General features: G+C 35.5%; 1 protein-coding gene across 3 annotated transcripts in view; it reads left to right on the top strand.

The window, feature by feature from the left end:
• The window catches only part of LOC149793644 (uncharacterized), a 106,904-nt gene that overhangs the window by 56,962 nt on the left and 25,560 nt on the right, over positions 1-24,382 (top strand). For all 3 annotated transcript variants that reach the window (XM_089967623.1, XM_089967625.1, XM_089967624.1), the window contains 2 exons: positions 3,112-3,147; positions 9,651-9,722. In XM_089967623.1, coding sequence (XP_089823749.1) covers positions 3,112-3,147; positions 9,651-9,722 — 108 coding nt within the window. The remainder of the gene's footprint in view (positions 1-3,111; positions 3,148-9,650; positions 9,723-24,382) is intronic.

The following is a 24,382-nucleotide window of genomic DNA, read 5'->3' as shown; positions in this document are numbered from 1 at the left end:
GAAGAATGGCAGGTGGTGATTGACATCTTGGTTAATTTCCAGCTGAACTTTGGATGCAGTAATCTTCTGTTGATGGGTTTCCACTGTAAAACGTGGTCGTTAAAATGTTATTTCTTGATAACCAGGGTTATGCCATCATGATGTTGGTCATCTTCCCCTATGAAATGATCATGAATAATTCATGAACTGGCATGAACTGTTGTTGAACGGTTCATGAACCATTCATGAAAGTTCATCACAAGTTTCATGAGCTATTCATGAATGTGCATGAACTGAAAATGGTCAGTTCATGAAATTATGAATTCATGAACTGTTCATGAACCAACACTTCACAAACTGTTCTTGAACAGTTCATGAAATATTCATGAACTAAATTCATGAACAGTTCATAAAATTTCACAAATTGGGTCATCATCATTTATGAACAAGTGCATGAACATATTCATGAACTATGATGAACGTTTCTCATGAATGATTCATGACTTCATGAACAGTTCCTATGAAACAAATTTGATTACCAGACAAACTCACAAATGCCTATTTCATCCTGAATCATAAAATAACCTTAGATGTGGGGTTTTTAAAACAATATAAAATGCAACATATTATCTTAAAAACGGTATTTAATTCGAGATAAATTTCTAATATGCAACAAAGAACATGTAAACTGATAAGCAATATTCTTTTTTTTTTACTCTTAGCAACACTTTCTGTATGTTTTGTAATTTGTCTTTGAAAATTTTTCAAGAGATATTGGGGCAGTTTTCAATCAACTGTTGAAGCATATTTCCTCATCAAGGGGCTGTCTTTCCACTGGGGTTTCTCTTGACTTAACCAGTCTTTTTCTCAGAGACTGACCTGTCTGATAACTCTTTTGTGAAGATGTTCGGGACCTATAATTTAATCAAATCCTGCACATTGTCACTACTGAATGTCTCCATTTGCAACTTACGCTCTTCCATCCGATTACTGTTTGGATCTTTAACATTGCACACTCACTATTTAATGTCTCTTCCATCTTGGCCATAGGATTGTCCAGTTTTCAAACTTTCATCCTTAACCTACAAACTTCATCCTCTAATAATTTTACTTTTCTGCTGTCTGATCTGAAAGAAAGATAAAGTAAGTTAATTATGAGATTAAAGTAAGATAACCTTTCATCAACATTGTCTTCAGCTTTTAGCACATTATTTTTGTACCACACTTTATTTACTGGAATAATTATGATCCAACTCAAAATTATTTAATCCCTTACATTTAATACACAACTTACTGAGTATTTATATTATTGGATAGTTTTTTCACTAGTATTTTAACTGAAGCTGACTAGCCATAGGTATAGTCACAGGAGTCGGATGTTTTATTCAATAAAATATGACAAAATTTTTTGACAGCATCGTTGCACTAAATGATCTTATATATATATATATATATATATATATAGTACAGATAACAGTTATTTTGTGCTTTAAAATCTTTTTGCCATAATTTTCTATTGATACAATGTCAGACCTGTGTGGTATAGGCCCTTAGTATGTCACTAGTGCATCCACTACGATTCCGCATGTTTCTGGTTTCATCAAATTGTTATTTCCACCTGTATTGGGTACAATTTGACACATTAACTATTTTAGTGTTTTTTGTTTTAAATTACCAAATTGCATCGGATCATAGAAATACTGATGCCATGAAAAAGAAAACGATATTGAACATCTCAGTTTATATCGTAGATGCACTACCACGTCTGATATTGAGATCAAAAAGGGGAGGGGTGCTAATGTTCAGTGATTTTCTAAATTTCGAGAAGCAAGTTTAAATTGGGTCTGAACAAAATCATGCATCATTAGTTTGGTTAAAACTAATATGATGACATATAAAAACCAATAAATTATCCATATAACTTCCACCGAAATAATCATGAATGACCAAGAAAATGATACTCACCGTACTTTTGATGATCCTGGCTGGGTATGCTTTTCTGCCTAATTTTGCACTCACCAGATCATTTTCTTCATATTCTTCATAATCGCTTCTCTGCGCGTCTACTTCCTTATAAGAATGATATTGAAAATATTCTCATCTGTCCATTCCACGTGAGTCCACAGTTTTTTTCAGGGTTTTTACTTGTTGCGGAACTGTTTGCATGCTCTATGACACTGAAACAATAGGTAAACATTGCTGCAAACTAGGATAAAAGTGCTATAATATGCATATGGGTAATTGTTATGACCTCTCAAAACCAAACAAAGACTCAGCATAAAAATTACTTTGTTTAGCATTGTTTCTTTGTTTAGTTTGTGTATTTAATTTGTCCAATGGTTGTGCCTTAAGCAAGAACTAACTTTTCTATTCCTTGGTCAAATAGGTAGTGAAGTAATATTAATTCTTATAGAAGAGATACAGCTCTGCTTTAAGCATGGGAAAGTCAGTTGTCCAGCTTTGATGATATTTGTCTTCTAAAAAGGATTCAAAATTCTAAATAAAAGGAGAAACTTGCCTGCATTTTAAAAATAAAAGTGTACAGTCTGATCTGATACATAGGAAAGCAATGGTACAATGTAATCAAATAGCACAGTAGACATTTATAATATTGGTATTCCAAAGTTCTAATGTTGATACAGCTAGTTATAATGCATAAATGTCAGTGATTCATTTGTTTATGGTTAAAATTTATATTTAGTTTATCATATTATTCTGCATTTTGCTATGAATTCATCATTTCATTGATTTCCTTATTAATTCCACATTTACGTGATGTTGGTCAGCATTACATTTATCTGATACATGTACATAATATCTTTGTTGTATGTGGAAAACTTGTAAATATTATTTATTCTTTTGCCTTCTTATTCCATATGGCAAAATATTATTATGAAAACAAATATCCACAACACACACACACACACACACACACACACAAACACACACACACACACACACACACACACACACACACATATATATATACACACACACACACACACACACAATATTTTAGAGATTCTGCATACATTTTCTCTTCATTATAAGCTAGTTTAAAATTAATTCATGAAGTTGAGTGTACATGTTTTGCTGTATCAGTTCTGATTTTTTTATGATGTATCATTGCAGATCAGTTAATTCATAGGTTGGACTGTATATATGGAGGTAAGAGTAAAGTCTTTTTGAATATTATAGGAAAATTATGAAAAAGTTCTTGTGCAGCAAAACACGTCAGGATGCTGAGTTTTTTTTCAGCTGTAACATAAGTGTCTGACCAAGCTTTCTTAATTGTCCATTTATTATTGTGGCACAATACACTCCTAAGAGGAAGCTATATTAATATGTTTCCTTATATCCATGACCGTGTATGAACAACTTTGTTTTGAGTGTGGAACCTGCATGCTTTCTCCATTCCATTTCAGGATATTATGCAAGACACTATATATAACAATAAAAAACATTTACATTTAATGGTTATGATCTAAGAATTATTATACATGCATCTTTTAAAAATGGCTAAGTTTGCAATCTTTCCATCAATATACTTTGTTGCAAATGGGTAAGGAGGTTGTTTGGTAAATGGCATACAATTCCTATGGACCATATATATCAGGCGTGCACAAACTTTTTCAACCAAGGGCCAGATATCGTTTTCTAAGTCCACTCTAGGGCAGCAAACATTAATTTATTTAATATAATTACTGTTCACGGCCCAGATCTCTGTGTTGTTTTAATTTGCACTGAGAGCCGGAAAGAACGTGTTCGTGGGTTGGGGTTGTGCACCCCTGATATATATGTATGTAGCAAAAATATATTTAATAAATAATAATTCTTTTAAATTCATAAATAAAAATTATATCTTACCCACAATTTCACTCAGATTTTTACACTTAAACAAACAAACAAAATGATCAATAAACCTTATCAGTAGTGGGTGCTGCAGTATAAATGACATCTTTAATGGCATCCAAGTAAGAAAAGCAGCAACGTTCAAGTTGCTCATATCTCATTTTTTTAAATACAAAGAGTAATGCAAAGCATGTTTGTGCATTTGACACATATTGCATCTTGCACAAATTTGCCACTGGTAAAGGAAAATGAACAACTGGGAAAAGAATTGGAATTTATCAATTTAGCAAATACAGCACTACAGTAACGCAGTTTTTGTAGAATCTGAGGAAAAAGACAAATGAAAGCACCAAGAAATAGCTGTGCTTGCTGGCACTGCAGGGATTTCCTTAATGATTGATAACTAAACGTATTGTCAGCAGTGTTCTTATTCCAAGTCTTACTCATATTACTAAAGCAAATACACCTCTGCATCAAAAGCCTGTACATGTTTAGGAGAGAAACCAGATTGTAGGTAACTAGTTAAAATGTTAGAGATACGATAATTATATTTCTGCTTTGAATACGTTCTCCATTCACATTACATTAGGAATATTAGCCTACTACCTCACGAATCCAGCCCTACAAAAGGCAGAAAATTGTCTTTCCCTGTCAATAGACAAAGGGTGATAACTCTTACTCATTACCTTCCCTTGACACCACCCGGTGTTGCTAGTTTTTAGCTTCACTGTTATACAGACCACACATTGTACAATTCATCCTTCAACAATCCAGCCGTTTTTGTATCCTCTGGGCCTATTCAATGTTCATTTTGGATTTATTGTACAAATTGATCGATCTACTGCAGGTTTCATGCATTATTTTACAATTTCTGCCAATTTGTGACTAGTTTTGTCACCTTTTGGGACTTTATCTTTTAAGACCACCATCCCACAACACTGATATTGACCCACTATTAGTTCATTATGAGTTAGCATACCTTTGACATTGTTTGCTTACTCCATCCATTATGGAGCTTATCTTAGCAAAATTATGAAGTGCTGTTTGATATTTATGCTTAATTTATTCATATTTCATGCTGTTTTGATAGAATTATGGTTTAACTAAGCATTGTGCATAAGTTCATAACAGGGTCATAGGTTTCTGATATGATACTTTCACTGCTCTGTTAGTTACGATAGTGTTTTAGCGACTTAGTAATTTCAATACATTAGTAGCTTCTGCTTTAATTTGCATTTTTGTGTCGTTTCAACAGAATGTAAATTTAAATGATTTATGTGCAACGTCAGAGTATGGCAGTCTACCATGACTTTTGTTTTGTTTATAATATGTATAAACTGTTTATGATATGCAACTACTATAATACATAGTCAGTGGAAGTCTGAACTTACGTTTTAGCTAATTACAGTAGTCGTAGACTGATTTGTCAATTTATACTTGTAGTTAGTTGCATACTAATTAGCTAATCTGTGCATTGTTTTTTCTTCTATCTTGTTTTAGGAGAAATTTTTACTATACACATGGAAATTCACTTTCAAAGCAATCGTCTTTTCAGCAATAAAAGGATTTAAAGGCGGAATGTAGCAAGGATAACAAGATACAGTTCATTGTTGGCGATACTGATTCATTGGGGAGTATTGCCGAATTTTAGACAACCCACGAGACATAAATCCTCCTGCAAGTTTGAGCATGGACATCTGGCCTTTAGGTCAAGATGCGTTGGGTTAATTCTGTATCCACTGGATCCATCTCTTCATACTGCCATACCATTAATGGACATCAAGACATTGCCAACCATCCAACTAACTCTGGCAGTTTAGCCATCCCAGCATAAAGACCTGATCCAGGCAAAATAGTTCAAATAAACAAATCTTAGTGATTGATCTTTCATCTAGCCACACTGTCAGCTTCTTATTATTACAGTATTGGAGATTTCAATGAGAAATCTGTCCATTCAGCTAGGTCTTTATTGCAGTCAGTACCAGTGATTGCCAGACTGTCTTATATACCGCAAGCATCTGAACTGCATGCCTTTCACACCAAATCCATTTGATCTAACTCTATTAAAACTGTACCGTCACCGGCCATCCAGCCATTCCAATATGGTGACCTCTTTGTCGAATCAGTCCAGCCAACCATGAGTTTGGGGATCTTAGTTGCAGATCCATCATCCAACTGTACCATTGGTGACAGCAGTTGGCAATGATGATAGCCAGATCGTCTTCTATACCACCAGCTTCCAGGCCAACCATTCATTGGACAAACCAGCCTGCAGTGCCGGATTTCCATATGATCACTGCTTGTCCACAAGAGAGATGTAGTGACATTTTCGTATGGATGGGATTGAGTCTTCATAGTACCTGGTGTGTCTTCTCTGGTTCTGCAAGGTGACCAAGTTGGGCCTCGATGCATGGTGAGTGCAACAGAACTCATACAAATCTACCATCCTTCACACCTTATTCAGATTTGATCATGGAACTGACTGATGGATAGCTTTCCAACCACCATCGAGGAAATATTTAGGGTGTTGACTACCTCAATATGCCCTTCACCCGTACTTCTGCTCTAAAGAAACGGTATATTTCGATGAGGTGGAAGAGACAGACTTAAAGCAACAGACACCTTCAGAACTGATCTCCAGGCACTTGACCAAACTGTAAGAGCAGTTCAGATGTATGCTTGTCTGTTTTATAGGGTGAACAAATCTACTCCATGCCCATCAGAGCTTCTTTGGGATGTCGATGCAGTCACCCAGTAATAATGAGGCAAGGGCCAGGATTGCTAGTGTTAATGACTGGAGCTGCTCAACATACCATGGCCAATACTTTGTCATATTCGGCCATTCTACTCTTGATATGATGTGTCACGTGTGTGATATGTGTCTCTTCAACCTTATCATACCCTTCTTTTCTGGATGACCCTGTTTGGGTCACCGTTGCTTTAGAAGAAGAATAGAGGATGTTTGGAGGCAGGCAGCTCAGGAGCTCCCCCTTCACCTCACACGGGCATTTGGAAACACTCAGTTGCTATTAGTGTGATCTTCTGAGTCACATGTGCACCAACATTAATTCCTGATAAGTAATCATACTGAAATGATAAGAAACTGATTTACGAGTTGACTGGATCTCCCCATTCCCTCAGAATGGTGAGGGTGATCCAGGTTATTCAGAGGGGCTTCGGGTTTCATTCATGAACAATACCATCCCCTCTCCTCTCCCCTCTTCACAAATACACTGTTAGATCGGGAGAAGGGTGCCTTTCTGCAACAAGAGATAGTCGCTCATCAAAACAAACAAAAAGGGGTAGAGCTTCTGCAAGGCCACAATCCCCAAGTTTTACTCAAGGCTGTTTCTTTTCTGTAAAGAAAACAGCAACTTGAGACCCACCATCAACTGGAGTCACCACAACCAATTTAAGATGGAGACAGTTCAGTCTGCCTCTGCTCGATGGGATTAGTATACCATCAATTTCGATCTGACCAACACATATTTTTCAAATAACTATCTGCCCCATGTCACAAACATTTTCTTTGTTTTCTTCACCACGACAGTTTATCAGTTCACCGATCTTCCCTTTTGCCTCAACATCAGCCCCTATGCCTTTACTCAGACTCTATATTTAATTGCCGGTTGACATCATCTACAACTACAGCAGCATACCTCAGAAACACATGATAAGTTCTATCCTACTCCATGGCAGGAATGATCTTCTTCCTCTTCAGCATCATCTAGGCTTTTTAGTCAACTGGGAAAGTCAGACCTCAGGCTAATCCGAACCTTCTCCAGCATCCACTGTCACTGTTGGTCGTTCCCTGCCCGGATCCTCCTCTTCCAGGACAGCCTTGCGAGAAAAACATTTGAAACCTTTTCAAGCTTTCATGTCAGAGTTTTGGCATTGCAGAGGCAACCTCGAATTTCATAGGTCCAATGGCGGCAGCACAGATTGCCACCAGACCCAACTGGATCAATAAACACATCCTGTTAGCTTCACTAGATTCGCTGTTGAAATTGTATAGTTAAGAAGATTTCAGTATGGTAATGATATTAAACATATGTTAATGTCATAGGTCAAGTCACCCCAGGCTTTCTTGCTTATGTAATTAGGAGAACGGGTTATCGTTCACATAGGGGAATTCAGCTCTTCTTCCCAAGAAGGCTACCTAAGATAGAGATCAGATAATCAGCATCCCCTCCTCCTGTTACCTCGAATCTGATAGGTCCAATGGCCTGGATTGCTGGTGAAATTTTGTAGGTAAGAAGATGTCAATAATCATCTTCTTAACTGTATTTTCAGGTCACAGGCCAGGACATGAAGTTTTGTTTGCTTCTAGATTTGAAAGTGCATCTTATATATCCAGTAAACTAAGAAGTCTCTATTGAAATCTCCATTAATACCTATTTTTTCACAATGTAGTTGGTCTTTTATAATATAAATTTCAATTTAAGTCCAATCATTAAATTTAATATTAATTTCGACACAAGTCCAATCATCAGATCTGCAATGCATTCATAAATACCTCAATTTTCCTGCCATCTTAAATTAATTAAGCTTAAAATAGCCTCCGGGTTAGGTATAGGATATATTATTTCTTGAAATATAGCAAATACCAATTTTACAATCTACAGGAAACATCTTCAAATTTCAGTTCTTCTCAGGACATACCTTTTAGTGCATTCACCAAAATACCTTATTCTTACTGTAGGTTTACGTGTTTGAAAGACCTTTTTCAATTCTGTGACTATTTTGTTAGTAAATAGCTGAATCATGGTTTACATAAACTGCTCATTAATGCATATACCAGGATTTAACCAGTTCTCCATTTATATATATGCCAGTAATTAAAATCTGAAAAAGATATATATAAATAATACAATCATGCAGATGAGGAAGAAAGAAGCTTGGAATTAAATTTTAAGTCTCGATGAAAATTGTGAAACAAATTTAAGGAATGTATTGAGTTAGTTTTGACTCCTGTGTTATTATTATCATCGTTTACGAATAAAAGAAAATGTGTAGTCTCAGCTATTTTCTTGAGCAGGTGCTTCAAGTAATATAATATGACACTGATGTATGCATTTTATAATTGTAAAGGGAACACATTTTCATGAAGCGGTAGATAATGGAACAGTGGATGGCTTATTTCTTTATCAAAGTATCACGCTTATCTTGAAAGCAATAAAATTTCCCAAGTACCAAATTGATGGCACAGTGAAAATAAGGTGGTAAAACCCACAAAAACCAAGACAAAAGTCAAACAGCCAGTGGAACTGGCTACACAAAACTGAATATGACATTGGTTGAACGAACGAAAAAGCTAATTACCACAACCTCAAGGAATCACTTAAAATACCCAACCTTGCAAAGACATGACTGCATTGTTGTAGGGGCATAACATTATCAGCTTCAACTTATCGTGCACCTTTAGAGTACATTCGGAAGAATCAAGGAGGTAAATCCTGAAGTGGCTCTTTTTGTTATATCTTCATGCAAATAACATGCAAAATAGACAATGTAGTATATAATATTTCATTTTATTACGAGATTGACCACCAATGGCTCACTTTTTCAAAGGAAGGCGGCAGTTAACGTCTTTTGTCAAAGCTGGCTGAAACACTAAACAAATTGGTCTTAGCAAATAGAAATGATGAAATCTCTCCTCTTTGAAAGACAAGAAAACACAATATGTACCCTGGATAATTTCATTTAACTATTCAACAACCAAAATAAATTTTGCACTCAGAAACAGGTCATATGGGTATCAGTATTGTCCTAATCATTGTTTTCGTTGATTTGCTTTAAAAATGTATTTACATTTGTAGATGCAGAAAATCTAGATCAGCCAGAGTTAGATCCATTGAGGACAGAAGGCAATCCACAAGTTTTAGAGAATAGTAAGCATATATTAAAAAATGTATGTACTTCAGTTTTGCATGGCATCTTCTGCAACACACACTTTCCTGCATGCCTCCCACTTCTTCCCAGTCTCTCCCACTTGCTGGCGGATGGCTATTAAATGCAGCTTCTTGTGAATCCCATAGTTTCTATCACATCACTTACGTCTAGCATGACCACCACAATGGCTATCTTGAAAGTCTTGTCATCACTACCCCTCTTGAAAATATGGTTATATCATCATGGGTTTTCAGCACTTAACTTCTTATGAGTTCTCGTTGGTTCCTAATGAAAATGGTGATAAAAGTTATCCACGACAGTGGCCATCTTGAACATTTTATTATCGCTTTTTATCTTGACTGGATGGTCATATTAACATGAGGTTTTCACAAAAAGACTTCTGTGCTGCTAAATGAAAATTGGGCCAAAGTGATTTCTATCATTGCTGCCAGATGGGTCATTGTGAAAATATTTGTATCACTATTCATCCTTAATTGAAATTTTTATTGACATGGGGTTTTCACAAGAACACATTTTATGATGTGAATTGGTCCTAAATAAAAATGGTGCTGATCTGATGGCTAATATGACTGTCACAAGGACCATCATGACAATTTTGTTATTACTAATCTTGTAGACTGATAAGTAATAATGCCAAGGGGTTTTCACAGAAATACTTCTTATGACATTTAGTTTGTCCAAAATAGAAATGGTGTCAATCTGTTGAACAAATATGGTCACAACAGCAGTCTTGTTGAAAAGATTAAATATGTATTTCAAACTGTTATTGGTTGATACTACCTTAATTTCAAATTCAGGATAGAATTTGATTTAACCATTTCTGACTTTGTACATAACATATTTGTTACTTGGCACATTTTCATTTTCTCAATTACACAAAAACTTACCATTAGTATAGTACGAGATTTATGTAGGCTCACTAGCCAAAGACAAGTGAAAGCAAAGTTGCTCCTGTGATGTAGTGATGTCGTTTAGCAGCAGGGAGGGCGAACAGACCAAGGGGTTCCGACAAAAAAATAAAACTTCCACAGAAAACTTTCCCGTAGAAAGGTCCAGATTACCGAATAGAGGCTTCCTGGAGAGTTTTATTTTTTATTGAACCCGGTTCCATCAATAAAACCTTAGTTCGAAGATTTGGCTGAAAAAATTATTCTACGTAAATTTTGCTTCTTTTTTTATTGTTTTTTTTTTACGGCCAACTGTTGGTAGACGCCCTCCCTGCTGCTTTAGTAAATTTAATTTTTCTGAGTCAGATAATTTTATAATATAGTTAAAAATTAGAGAGTTTTACATCAGATATTATATTTTTGTTAAAAGATTCTATCTAAGCCTATTCTATATCTTGACCTGGGATCACATAAATTTACCATCACGAATCCATGAGGTGTAGCTTGAGCTCGTGAAAAGAAATTTCTGAATTTGTTTATATCCATGTCTCCGCTACACCAAGTTTGATGAATATTTTTTAGTGTATGAGTATCAACACCGTTAAAAACAAACAAAACATTACAGTTATCCCTGATCACTTTTAGGTATCTGAGTATACCTTTGAGTTACATACATAGTATCAGTGTTTTTATGTCTACCACGGGAAAATATTCTAGCTGGATTGGATTGTTTGTCTAGCATTACGTCATCGTAGACAACTAAATTACTAATTGAACCATCCAGGGAATCAACTGATGGTGCTTCTTCGATATCTGTTATAAAATCAATAATATCATTACCATCGTTTGGTAAAGCTGCGTTTTCGCTGAATTCTCTTAATATCTGATAACAACGCTGATCATCAACGGATGGTGCAACCAAATATAATTTATCCCATTTTAACCATCTCATTATTAGATTAAACAGTAACTGAGTTTTTCCACTCCCTGATGGGCCTATTATTATCATTCTAATTGAATTAGGTAATGCTGCATGATGTTTAACCGGGGTTGATTTTTTCGTGGCTGAAAAATCAATTACATTCATAATATAATAAATAATATGGATTTATATTGTGTGAAATGTAAATCATGAACAGCAACAATAGAACTAACCACAGTTGTTACACCTAATAACAGATCAGCTGTTACTGGTAAATGTGCAAACTGCGGTACAAAAAAGTTTAGATTCACTTCATCAGTTAAAAAAAAGAAGAAAACATGGAGGTGATATTACCTCAGGATTATCATCGCTGCCAGGATTCTTTTGGTTTAAATATCCCGGAGAAAAGCATCTACCAGGATATAATTACTGCGGGCCGAGAACCAGACTTGATATCAGATTAAATAATCAGGATCAACCAAATCCTGGTGAAGAACCAATAAATGTGATTGACCAGGCTTGTCTAGCTCATGATATCGCTTATCGAAGTAAAGATATAATCAACAGAGACATCTTGCTGATATAAAATTAATTCATGCAATAAATTCTATAAAAAATAAATCAGTCAAAGAAAAACTAGCCACATGGTTAATTAATACTGGAATGAAAGGTAAATTAATTCTAGGTGCTGGTAATTAATATGGAAGCGATTTATTATTCTCCTGCTGGAATTTGGCGTGGTAAACCAGCTATTAAAAAATTAGGAAAAGCCGCTTGAGTAAAACCATCAACTGCTGCTGCGTGGTTATCTAAACAAGCTATATGGCAGATTTATCTACCACCACCTGCGCAGGCTGATATAATGTTTCTACGACACGATACCGTTGATGGAAAAACATACAGATACGTACTAACAATAGTAGATATCACAAGCAGATACAAAGAAGCTGAGCCACTAACCGCTAAAACAGCTGCTGAGGTAGCTAGCGCATTTGAAAAAATATACCAGCGAGGACCATTAACGTGGCCAAATTTACTTCAGGTTGACCCCGGACGAGAGTTTCTCAGTGCGTTGACTTTATTAATGAAACAAAAAAAATACAAAAACAAGACACGGCAAGGTTAATATTCATAATGACCAGGCAATTGTTGAGAGATTTAATAGAACACTAGCTGAGCGGTTGTTTGGTTATCAGTATGCGATGGAATTCATTCAGGATAAACGATCTAATGACTGGGTTATCAGGTTACCAAATGTTATATCAGCATTAAATAATGAAACAACACGAGCAATATCAATGAAACCAACAATTGCAATTACAAAAAAATTTATACCAATAAAACGGCGAGATTTTTCAACTCAACCAGTTCTTGGCGACGTTATTGTTAGATATCTATACAAATCAGGTGAGGCTGAGGGTGGTAGAAAAAGAGCAATAGATCCGATTTGGAGCAGAACAACACATAAAATAGTATCTGTAACAAGATCATCAGGTAGACCAGCAATTTATATACTCGATTCGTTAGCGCCTCAGCGAGGTTTTACTCGTGAAGAACTGCAAGTAAGACCAGCTGATATTCAGTTACCACCTCAATCGCTTAGATAATCAACCCCACGCCGATTACATTCCAGACACGTCAAAGTAACATTATTACAGTTGTGACCAAGATGATTATTTATTCTGTCTTCGGTAAACTGTCTGGAATCATTTTTTTGATACTGTCATATCATTATACAATTACAACTGGCACAGTGATTTTTTTGTTTTTCTTTCAGCGATAAAATCAATTCGACATCTAAATCAAATTCATGATTATTTTTTTTATCGATCTGCTTATAACTGAATAATTTTTTTTTAATCATGTGCTCGCTAATGTCGTCATTAATAATTATCTTATCTAAAACAATTCGCCCGAGTTATTTTTCTGACTCTAGATACAGCTGAATAAACCAAATTAGACCATTCTATGTAGTCATCAACAATCCAAACCCAAGTATCAGTTATAGTTAGTCCCTGCGAAGAGTGTAATGTCATTGCATATCCTAACGTCCACGGAGATTTTTCAGCGTTTAGCATATCACTGACAACGTTGATATCAACTGTGACAATATCATTTAATGCAAGATTTTGTTTCCCCTGTCCTGGTCGATATTTTGTAATCTGGTATCAGCTGGTCTATAACATAACGGGACTGGTATCAATGGAAATTTCCCTTGATGTAATTTAAATAATCTCCTGAAGAACGTCGCATATTATTTTTCTGCTAGCGACTATCAGGTCACTTGGCGTCCACGCTGATAAAAAAAATTTCCATTGATGTTTCTGGGATTATTTCGCGCATCATACTACATTGAATTTTATTTGATTGTAATCTGATTAGTCTCTTAAACTCATTTAACCGGCCATCAAGAGATCTGTAATCTGTGTTGACCTCCTCGTAATAATCAGCAAAGATTTTCAGCCACTCGTGGGGTGAGTCTCCATCAATAGGATTTGGTTGACCGTGATCTCCACACATTATTACAACAGTATTTTTTGTTAATAACCAATCCAGAAACATTTTTAATGTTTTAACAAAGACAGTACAAATCTCATCCCAAATAATTATTTTATTTATATATTTTTCACCTATCCGTGAGTGATTCCATGTACCACCGTTATATTTGAAAAAACTGTGATATGTACACGAATTAACTCCAAGTTGTCTCATTTCCCGTGCTAATCTATGTGTCGGTGTCAACACAATCACATCAGAGTTTTTAAATAATTCTATAATTCGTGTTGTCTCACCTGATCCACCTGGTCCGTTTACGTATACTGTTTTGTATCTCGATACAGGATCAAACACCAATGGTGCTGTTGAGATTTCTAATACGCTATCGGAATAATAATTGTTTTCAACAATAACATCAGCGTTTTGACAATAACAATATACTCTCGTCTTTTACTTGCCATGTGCCCCATGAACCGTCGCCGGTTAATTTTTCTAACTCTGGTAGAGCTTTTTTATCAGTATAGAATGAATCAGTAGCTACTCTAACAGCGTCATTGGGGAATCTGTTTATCATCGACAGCAGATTTATACTTGATTAAGCTAACATCGACGATCTTAAATGAGTATACTGCGGTGATTCTCCATCAAGATAACTAACCACGGTACCTAATTTTGTTCCGTCTGTGAGATAAACAGTCTCTCTATTACAAAATATACCTCTCTCAGCGGTATCAGCAATTATAAAATCCAACTCAGCATCATCCATAATTAATCTGCAATTGTGTCTTTTGTGATCACACGCGCCACCCTGAGTAAATTTACCAATTATTTTTCTACCTAAATCTTTTGTGTCGTCATGCTCAGTTGGTAGCCAGACTGATGTTTGTTTTTTATATGAAATAATGACCTCGCTAACCATCAACGACGTCAACATCGCTGAGTCTAACATATATCTCAATAGCACTATTGGAGTCCAACTTTGTTCTGAAAAATGTCTGCCAAACCAAACATAACAGATTTTATGTAAACCATCAGCGAGTTTAAAGGATATAACACAAGCGAATCCCGTCAGTGGGAAATCTGGCAGCGGACAATTAATCGATACACCAGTCATCTCGTCAGTGGGATGACCAAACTGAGTAAAATATTTAGCGCATTCGTCCATTCCAAGAAAACTACCAGGATAACACGCAATCATGTCAAATGAAACCATTACAGTGAAATTATAATTAGTATTCCATAATCCTCCGTGGCCATATTCGATACAACTCTGCTAAATATCTTTAAGAAACTCACGTCGAGTTGGTTTCCATGAATTTTTTTCTCTCGTTGCGTGAGCAACAACAGATGGAATAGTAAAACAACTAACTAGTGATTCTTTATTCGCTGCGTATTTTTCTACCATCGCTGTCATTAAATCATGTAGAGATTCACTTCGATATAAATCTCTGTTGGGTCTTACAAACTGATATTTTTCATTACTAGAAAACAACCACACAGATACTGGATCGGTTTTGCTTATTTTATGAATAAAATCAAACATGTCTCCGCTGTAAAAACTAATAACACGATCTCGAGGAAAAATAGTAACTGCTCTGGTCCATGCATGAGAATTGTGGTCAATTATCTCAATAGGTGCTCCTTTAGATTTATACGCGGATGAGTATAAAATCTCACTGATAATGTTTTTACTGTTATAGGGAATTTTAGTTCTGCTGATAACGCAGCGACGTCACTTATTGATGCACCATCAACAACAGATTCAGCCCAATTATTTATTTTTTCTCGCCGCAGGTCAGTTAAACCGTTTCCACATTTCGTATTTGTAAAATGCTCAATTACTCGCTCGGCTGCGCAGTTTATTTTCACTGACGTCTTCATCTTAGCGAGATTCTCAACAGCTGGTTTATTTAGCTTATAAACAACATAAACAACCGCTGTGACAGGATACAATCATGAATAATATGGTTTATCTATTCCTGTTAATAGTCCGGGTTTGGAATTTTTACTTATCGTTACAGATTTTTTCCCACTAATCACAGGATCACGTTTGTCACGAATAATCCATACGTCGTTTTCGTTGTAAACAATAAATTTTATTCTAAGTATATATTTGTCATCACCAAGTGAGCTGATTATTTTTTTAGCTCGCTCATCATTCATTATATTATCAGTGTCATTAGTTTTACACGTAGACCATACATGAGCTGCTCCATCATCGTAGAATTCATTCTTTGCACGATTTACCTCAGGAATATCGCATTCAATCTCATCAAGATCAAATATCTTCATTATTATATTTTAGACAAATATCTAAATAAATAAACGAATCAGTGCAAATGGCTATTGGTCGGTTCGTTTACTTGCTGTAACAACTAATGTCGAAAGGAATTTTGTGGAATACATCTGGCTTATCTACGACGAAGTGGAACAGGACCAACCAGATGTAACATTGGAATACGAGGAAAAACACGTATTTGCTCAGACTGCGGTGGAAAACGCTACCGAGGGCTTAAACAATATTACAATAAAAAATCACAAGACAGTAATATCGCTATCAAACGCGAAGAAGATTATTTAAATAGGTTTTCAGACAAACTTTGATTTAGACAAATAGAATATTGTATATGAATTCTATATTCAGAAAGCAGCCAACTATTAATAACTACGAAGCATCATGTGACGGTGTTGTTAGAAACTGCAAAACAAAAAAATCTGTTGGTAACGTTAATCTGCTTGGTTACCTGAGATTTAATGCTGGAAAAAAAAAAAAATATTTTAACCACAGATTTATATTCGAGTGTTTCTACGGACCAGTAAAAGATGGTCTAGTAATTGATCATATCGATGGAAATAAACTTAATAACTCCATAAATAACCTTCAGGCAATAACACAATGCGAAAACACATTAAAAGGTGATTGTTGTGGTGGATATAGAATCTCCAGGGCAGTCAAATCGATTAACATGGAAACCAACGAAGAGTTGTATTTTCAATCAATGTCCTCTGCTGGTAGGTATTTTGGTATTAATTCCACCTCAGTTTGGTTTGTTGCAGAGGGAATAATCAAATCAACCTTTTCATATAAATTTGGTTGTTGGGTCAAATTTAGTTACTATCCTCTGACATTAGATTCAGATGAGTAAAAATTTGTACATCTATAATAAATTTTTTTACATTTAGAATCAAGCTAATATAAATAATGAATCAAGAAAATATCAACGAAATAATTAAATCCATCGAAGTATTAAAAATCAAAGAAATCCCGTTATCAGATGAATTAGATACTGATAAAATCACCTTGGATTTTGAAACACTGATGCAAAACAAACAAGAAGGTTGATACACTCTGTCGTCCGAATACAGATTCATAAAAAAGATTCAGTCTGCGATATATAAATCGCTTATTAACATCGATGATACGCAGATATCAGATTTTACTCCATTGGCACGTGCTGTTGAGAAGATTAGATCAGCACTATCTGACGAATACGAGTCTAAAAAAATGATTGATACTCGTGCGAGGCAGCTGAGAAACTGATGGAATGTTAAAATTTTACTGATTATTATTTTTTTTACCCATCACTCCAGGTCATCTGATTTTAATTTTAACATTGTTGATATTCTTGCATGAGGGAACTTTCAATTTTCTTAATAAAATAAAATATTTATGAAAGTTCCCTCATCACTCAGTTTTGTGGTAAAAATTAAATAATAATCAGTAAAATTTACGAGATTTAAGATCGTATCAGCAGATTTATACTCAGAGTTTCTCCACGCAGATCTAACAGATTTCCAGACCGATCAGTTAGTGAAAAATTCACTCGCGATAATAAATTATTATGACTCCGAAGATAAATTGGATTAATTGGTTCTTGCGTGATTAAATATCCTGGTGATTCTTTTGGTGAAAATGAGTATAAAACACATCCTTGTTTAGCCTGATCTGACACTGATGTGTCCGCGCTGTAGCTGTTTTCAATGATATCACAATTAAGATTAACCGTGATAACATTAGTTATATTTACTATCTCAGGTGATATATGCCGTCCGGTACTGTCTGGTGCGTTATTACGTCCAAGTATAGCTTGTGGTGGTAATGATTTTCTCCATGCGGCATGTAATTCATCAAATAATTCATTAATGGTGTCAGTGACAGATTTTCTCAACTTGGATACGTCATATCTGGGTAATTTAAATTTTGGTAACTGATTCTCAGTTATCGAGTATACGGTTAAAAACCTTTGTTTATTATCTGATTTATCATCAATTATTGCCTGAATTGATCGTGTGTGGAAATATTCCATATCAGACGCGAGCTGATTTAACATTTCCACGCGTCTGATAATTTCATCACATGAATTTGATACATTAAGAATACACTCACGAAAATAGTGTTTTAATTGATTCAGTAATGTCTCGTGATCTTTATTAAAAATATATTAAATAATTCAACTAGTTCAACATTAAAATACTCCCCTCCTGATGACCCGGGATACTCTCTAATAAGAAAATGAACCATCGTGTCGTCTTTTTTTCTGAAGGTTAAACTAGATCTTTTTGTTCCTTTCAGAATAGCTGCATTATCTCTGAGAATACCATGATGTGATTGCCTGTCTGTGATATAATCTGATTTTTTAGGTTCTTGTGGTACAGGTGGTTTTGGTGGTTGAATCTCAGGCCAACCTAGTACGGTTCTTATTGAACTCGCATAAATATCAACCATGTAATCTGAACTTATTTCAACAATCGAAGTCAGTGTTGGCTCATGTACTGATATTTTTATTCCGGAGTCATTTCCAGTTATATTTTTTATTCTCCATGCCAGCTCGTCATTAATCTGATCAATCTGATAACTGCCGGTGGGTAATCCAAGTATGGTCCAATCAGGTGTTCTGTCAGGTTTATTTTTATTAGCAAAAACAAGAGAATTATTTGATTGTAAATTTCCAAATGATTTAGCTCTAATATTTGGCCAGCTGTAGTAGACTCATAACTGTGCTAACGCGATTTCGTTGATAGAAATAGGAGTCGGAAAATTAATACTAAACTCTGGCTTATTTGAACTCACTGATATCATTACTGTTTTTTGCTGAATTGTAATCATTGCAATCTGCTGCAGCAACTCTGTCATTATTTATACTGACATCTTTAATCGTTTGATTGTAAATTTTAGTTATCAGCGACAACTCTGCATTGGATATAATACCATCATTAAGACTCTCTGTTAACAGCGAGGATAATTTTGAGTATGCTGCTGTCGCTATGTTTAATTTAGCTGTGTAATCGGTTAATTTTGCGCTGGTGCATGAGGATATTTTTTTTGTTATAATACCAAACACACCAGACAACGTAGTGGTCGCAGAAACAACAATGGTAACTGCTACCGGCGCCATCATCGTTAACGCGGATAATATTATTCCAGTACCAACAATAACCGCTGAGACAGAATAAACAGTAACATCAATTATAACTAACCTGCGCTGATATTTTTTCATTTTTAGCTGATAAATATCAATTATATTTTTCAATGACGTTTGCCATGCACGCACCTGATTATATCTGTATTTTGACGCGCTCATTTATATTTCTTGTGTTTAATCAAATGATGTGTGGATTGGGTGATGGCTCAACTCCCAGATTCCTATAATAATACAATAATTATGGGAGATGAGCCATATTGTTATGAGACTGGTTTCTGCATCACTTGGTTAAACGATGCCTGATTTAACTCAGTAATAAACTCCATACACCATAATACAAGTACTGACTGCGGCATAACAAACTTGTCTTTGTCTTTATCAGGATTAAAAATTTTGAGTCTAAAAGTTTCCTCGGTGTTTTTATCCATTATTAATGTCAGCGTGCCAATGTATCTTTCTGAGATATGTCTCCAGATATAATTTTTTACAGATGATTCTAAATCTTTCTGAGGCAAAAACACTTACTCTATACACGCCAGTAACAGGTGTTGTGTATTTGAATGTTTCATTTGTCTTATTTATCCAGCTGAGTGTTCATGTCGCAATGGTAAACGTTAAATTAACAACCGATGGTGATAACGGTGGAGGAATCTTGATGAGACTGGTTTTACTAATGATTCCTGGAATTAATGCGTTGGTTCCCTCAAATAAATCAGTGGTTCTTTTCAGATTGTTAAGTTTTGTGTTAACGTCATCGCTGTCCATGTTGTATTGTATTACATCAATTTTTTGACGTATCGAGTTGTTTAGATTTATAATATCCTCACCGAGTTTTTTGATGGTATCATTAATTTTTTTGATATTTTCACTGATGGTATTAAAATCACCTACATGGGTGCTATACTCGCCTCGCTTGATTATATCACCTATCTTAACATTACCAGTTTTTAGTTTCCCATATTGATCCTGAAAAACAGCAACCTCATCAGGACCCACTCCTGTTATTGATAAAAGATTGTTTATGTAATCTTTTGTTACGTATTTAGATAAATCAACATCAATAGATTTTTTTTAACAAACGCGATATCAGAGATCTACCATAAATGTCAACCATTATTTATATTTGATTCATTTAATTTAACTGACGTGCATTCGTAGACTGTTTTATGATAGGGTTTATCAGATTTAGATATCGCGGTGAGAATATTAATTGCCTCACTGCCACATATCGGAGGATCAGTTAGTGTCTGTGTTGGTAACGTAGAATACCATGTTGGGATGTTTAACTGCGATACGTAATTTAAAAACTCATGCGGCGGAGCCAACCCGTATGAGTCCACATAGATAATTTTGTGTGGATTAATAGCGTAAGCTACCCAGTGAGTACCTGGTCCGGTGCTGTTATCGAGATTTATAATTCCTGTTTCATATTTATTTGGACGCACTGGTAGCTGGTCTCGCATAAATACACCTCTGAAAAATTTTATTTTTAGTTTCTTAGTGGCATCAATTAAATCAAAATTAGACAACGGTGTTACAGTTGTCCATACCATGGAGGTGTTCCTGGTAATCAAAGGCCTTTTCCATACCATGGAGGTCTTCCCAGATAAACTCCTCGTCCTTTTGTTTTGTTTTATTTTCCAGCCAGTACTTTTTTGTAGCTAGTCCTGCTGCCCCACTAACAGCACCTAACGCAACAGCTTTTGCTCCAGCTGGTGCGGCTGCGGCTATTAATGCTGGTATCACAGCTAACAGCGGGAAAATTCCACCTGTTTTAATCATATCTTTGATGGCACCAGCAGATTAATTAATTTTATCTCCAGCATTAGCTGATTTGGCTTTATTGAAATGTGCTTGCTGTGTTTTGGTCAGCGATAGTTTATTTGGTCCACCCTGAATCTGATTATTTTTCAGTGTTAATTTTACCCCACAGTTTTTTGCTGTACTCGATTGAAGTTTTTTCATCTGACCCGGAGTCAGAGTTACGCTAACGTGGTCGTACATTTTTTATAAATAAACCGATTGGTTTAAATCACATTTTCTCCACAGGGGCGTCTATGATTCTCATGCGACCACCAATACCCCTCAAGAAGCGTGGTCCTGTCGCTGAGTATAATAGCAAACACTGTAAATTCTGCATGACCAGGATTATTTATTCTTGCTTTAAAATAAATATCAACAATGGATTGTTTTACCAAATCGAGATGCTCCAGTGAAAAATGATAGAACGAATACAAATTTCTAAAATCCAGCTGAGAAATCTGTAATCCGGTGTCATTATTTTGATCTTGTCCCATAAAACTCCATAATCGATGATACACACGTGCTACCGAATTATTAACATAATCTACTGAAATTTCCTCAGATGGTTCTTGGCGTCCATTTATTCGCAGTGAGATTTCACTGGCGCCGTAGTTATCAGATACCATGTGATTTTGAATTTGGTTGTTTCCGGCTCTTCTATCTGATCATTGAAGAGCTATGAATACATGTCTTGGTGCAGATACTCCCTGCTGATATGCTATATTCCAGGCAAAATAATTACCAGTCACTGAAGTGACGCTATCTGTGATAGTTGTTAACCATGATACCACAGATTTACCACCCTGATTCATAAAAGATAATAGTTTTTGTTCCTCAATAAGTAATGTTGTAGTCATCACTGGCATCCACAGCGATAGTTTAGATAATACAACCTTAGCATCTTGTACACCAACAGCATCCTCTCTCCAAATAGCATCATTACAATTAACTTTTCGATAAAAAACAATTGTGTGTTTGGCTCCAAATATAACTTTTCTAAAATCTCTGCAAAATCCAAAAATATGAGTGGAATAGCACACGAAAGCTGCCTGCGGTCTCCATCTAACATAGCTTTACACGTAAAATACCCGAGATTATAATTAGGATTAGATTCCTGAATTACTGAAAAATCGCCAGCTGGTTGTGGTACTGTTCCAGCTACAGCAGCAATCGAAGATGCATGAGCCATTTTTATCTTAATAAACTGCCTGTGATCAGCAGTATCGGAATTATCCTTAGCAAACATCATACTCGACCCTGCTGATCTGATAAAATCGTCGGAGTATCTTGCTAGGCCAGTAATCGTTGTAGCGATATCTAGGTTATTATTAATAGATTCAATTTCTTTTCCATCGATCATATAAATAGCACTATTAAACAGCGCCATGATGCCATTATTAACAAATCTGACTCTAACATTTGTGCCAAAGTGAGTATCATTATCAGCTCTCACAATCTCACCAACAACCTCAATAAATGCCTCACAGGGAAGAAAATACCTTGTTGCATCATATACATGTAATTCGATTCGTCCAACTGTATCAGGCGTTTTTGCATCATTCGAATAAAATTGATAATTCTGAACAGAGTCATCCCTACGTACTGGTTCATCCATGTCAAAGGCGGCATTGGATACTCTCAAGAACATTTTTATTATAAATTATTTATCGTCTAAAATGAATACTACCTCCGAGCGCACTAGTATTAAATATCTCTTGCTGTGGTTGCGGCACCGCCAACGATGATAGTTTCTGATTAGCTGCGTCATTTATTATCTTACTAACATCTCAGGGCATCTCGATTGTACTTGGTAATTTTACCGCCGGTTTTTTTCGCTGCACTAATCTTAATATTCTGTCTTTAATGGCATCAAACGCCTTACTAGCAATGGCACTAACAGTGTTGGTAGCTTTATCATGAATAACGTCTATTGCCTTCTTTGATGGCTGCTTAGCAACCGGGCAGATTTTAGGAACTACTCGCGTAAAAAACCCACTAATTTCAACACCTAATCCCGACCCATAAGTGAATCTGTACATGGGCAACCGCGCATTAACTACGCAAACTTGTACTGGTGATTGACAGCTCTTGTAAATGATCATTTTTATTATTATCTTTTAACTGTTTAATCACTGTGATGGTCAAGAATCTCATCAATAAGGTCACGATAAACAGTAACATCAATAACACCACCTTGAAATAACCTCCTGCAAATATCTGTTGCTTCGTTAATTATTTCGTATGAATTATTTCCAGCTCGTTTTCCTCCAGTTAAAACCTCTAGTCTGGATACATCATTAACAACACTATCAGGGCAGATAGAGTTATAACCGCTTCCTGTGGTTTCAGGTACATCAGGTGATTGTGGTCGCTTAGATCTTTTAATTTCATCAAATACACGTTTTTTAAATTCTAAAAATCCTGGATTATTTGTATCATAAATTTCGCCCGTAGAAGCAAAATATACTGATGGGATCAATTTTGTATCCGTTATTTTATCTAGATGTTCTTGTTTCATATATTTATCTCTGTCATCATAACCATGAGCAGCAATCTGGATTAATTCATCTTCATCTCTAAAAGTATCAACAGCATCATTGGTAAATAAATAAACGGTTCTCTTTCTTTTCTGTGGCTCAGGTTGAGGTTGTGGAGGAGGTTGAGGCTGTGGATGAGAATGAAGCTGCTGTAAATATTCAAGATACCTGTTTATTGCATCATTGTATCTGATATATCTTGGATCGTTTACTCTGGCTTGATTAGTATCATAATACACGTAATATACCCATTTGAACCATGTTTCACGATCAGCTGGTTTATCGGCATATTCAGGTTTTAAAATTTTATCTTGTTCTTTAATAAATTCTACTGCAAATTTAGCAAGTACATCAATACTTTTAAGTGATCGTATTCCGCTAATACTGTACTCGGTGAATTTTTCAATAGCAGGAATTCTAGCAGTAGTTTTATCTATAGCGGCTTCTTCATCATCTGCGGCTTCTTCATTATCTGTGGCTTCTTCATCATCTGCGGCTTCTTCATCATCTATGATAGTTTTAGTTTTAGGTTTGTATTCAATTTTTTTAGTTTTAGTTTTAAATCCCACC

This window comes from Sinohyriopsis cumingii, chromosome 8, assembly GCF_028554795.1.
Source record: "Sinohyriopsis cumingii isolate HCF-2022 chromosome 8, ASM2855479v2, whole genome shotgun sequence".
Taxonomy (NCBI): domain Eukaryota; kingdom Metazoa; phylum Mollusca; class Bivalvia; order Unionida; family Unionidae; genus Sinohyriopsis; species Sinohyriopsis cumingii.
This window is presented reverse-complemented; position numbering and strand designations above follow the sequence as displayed.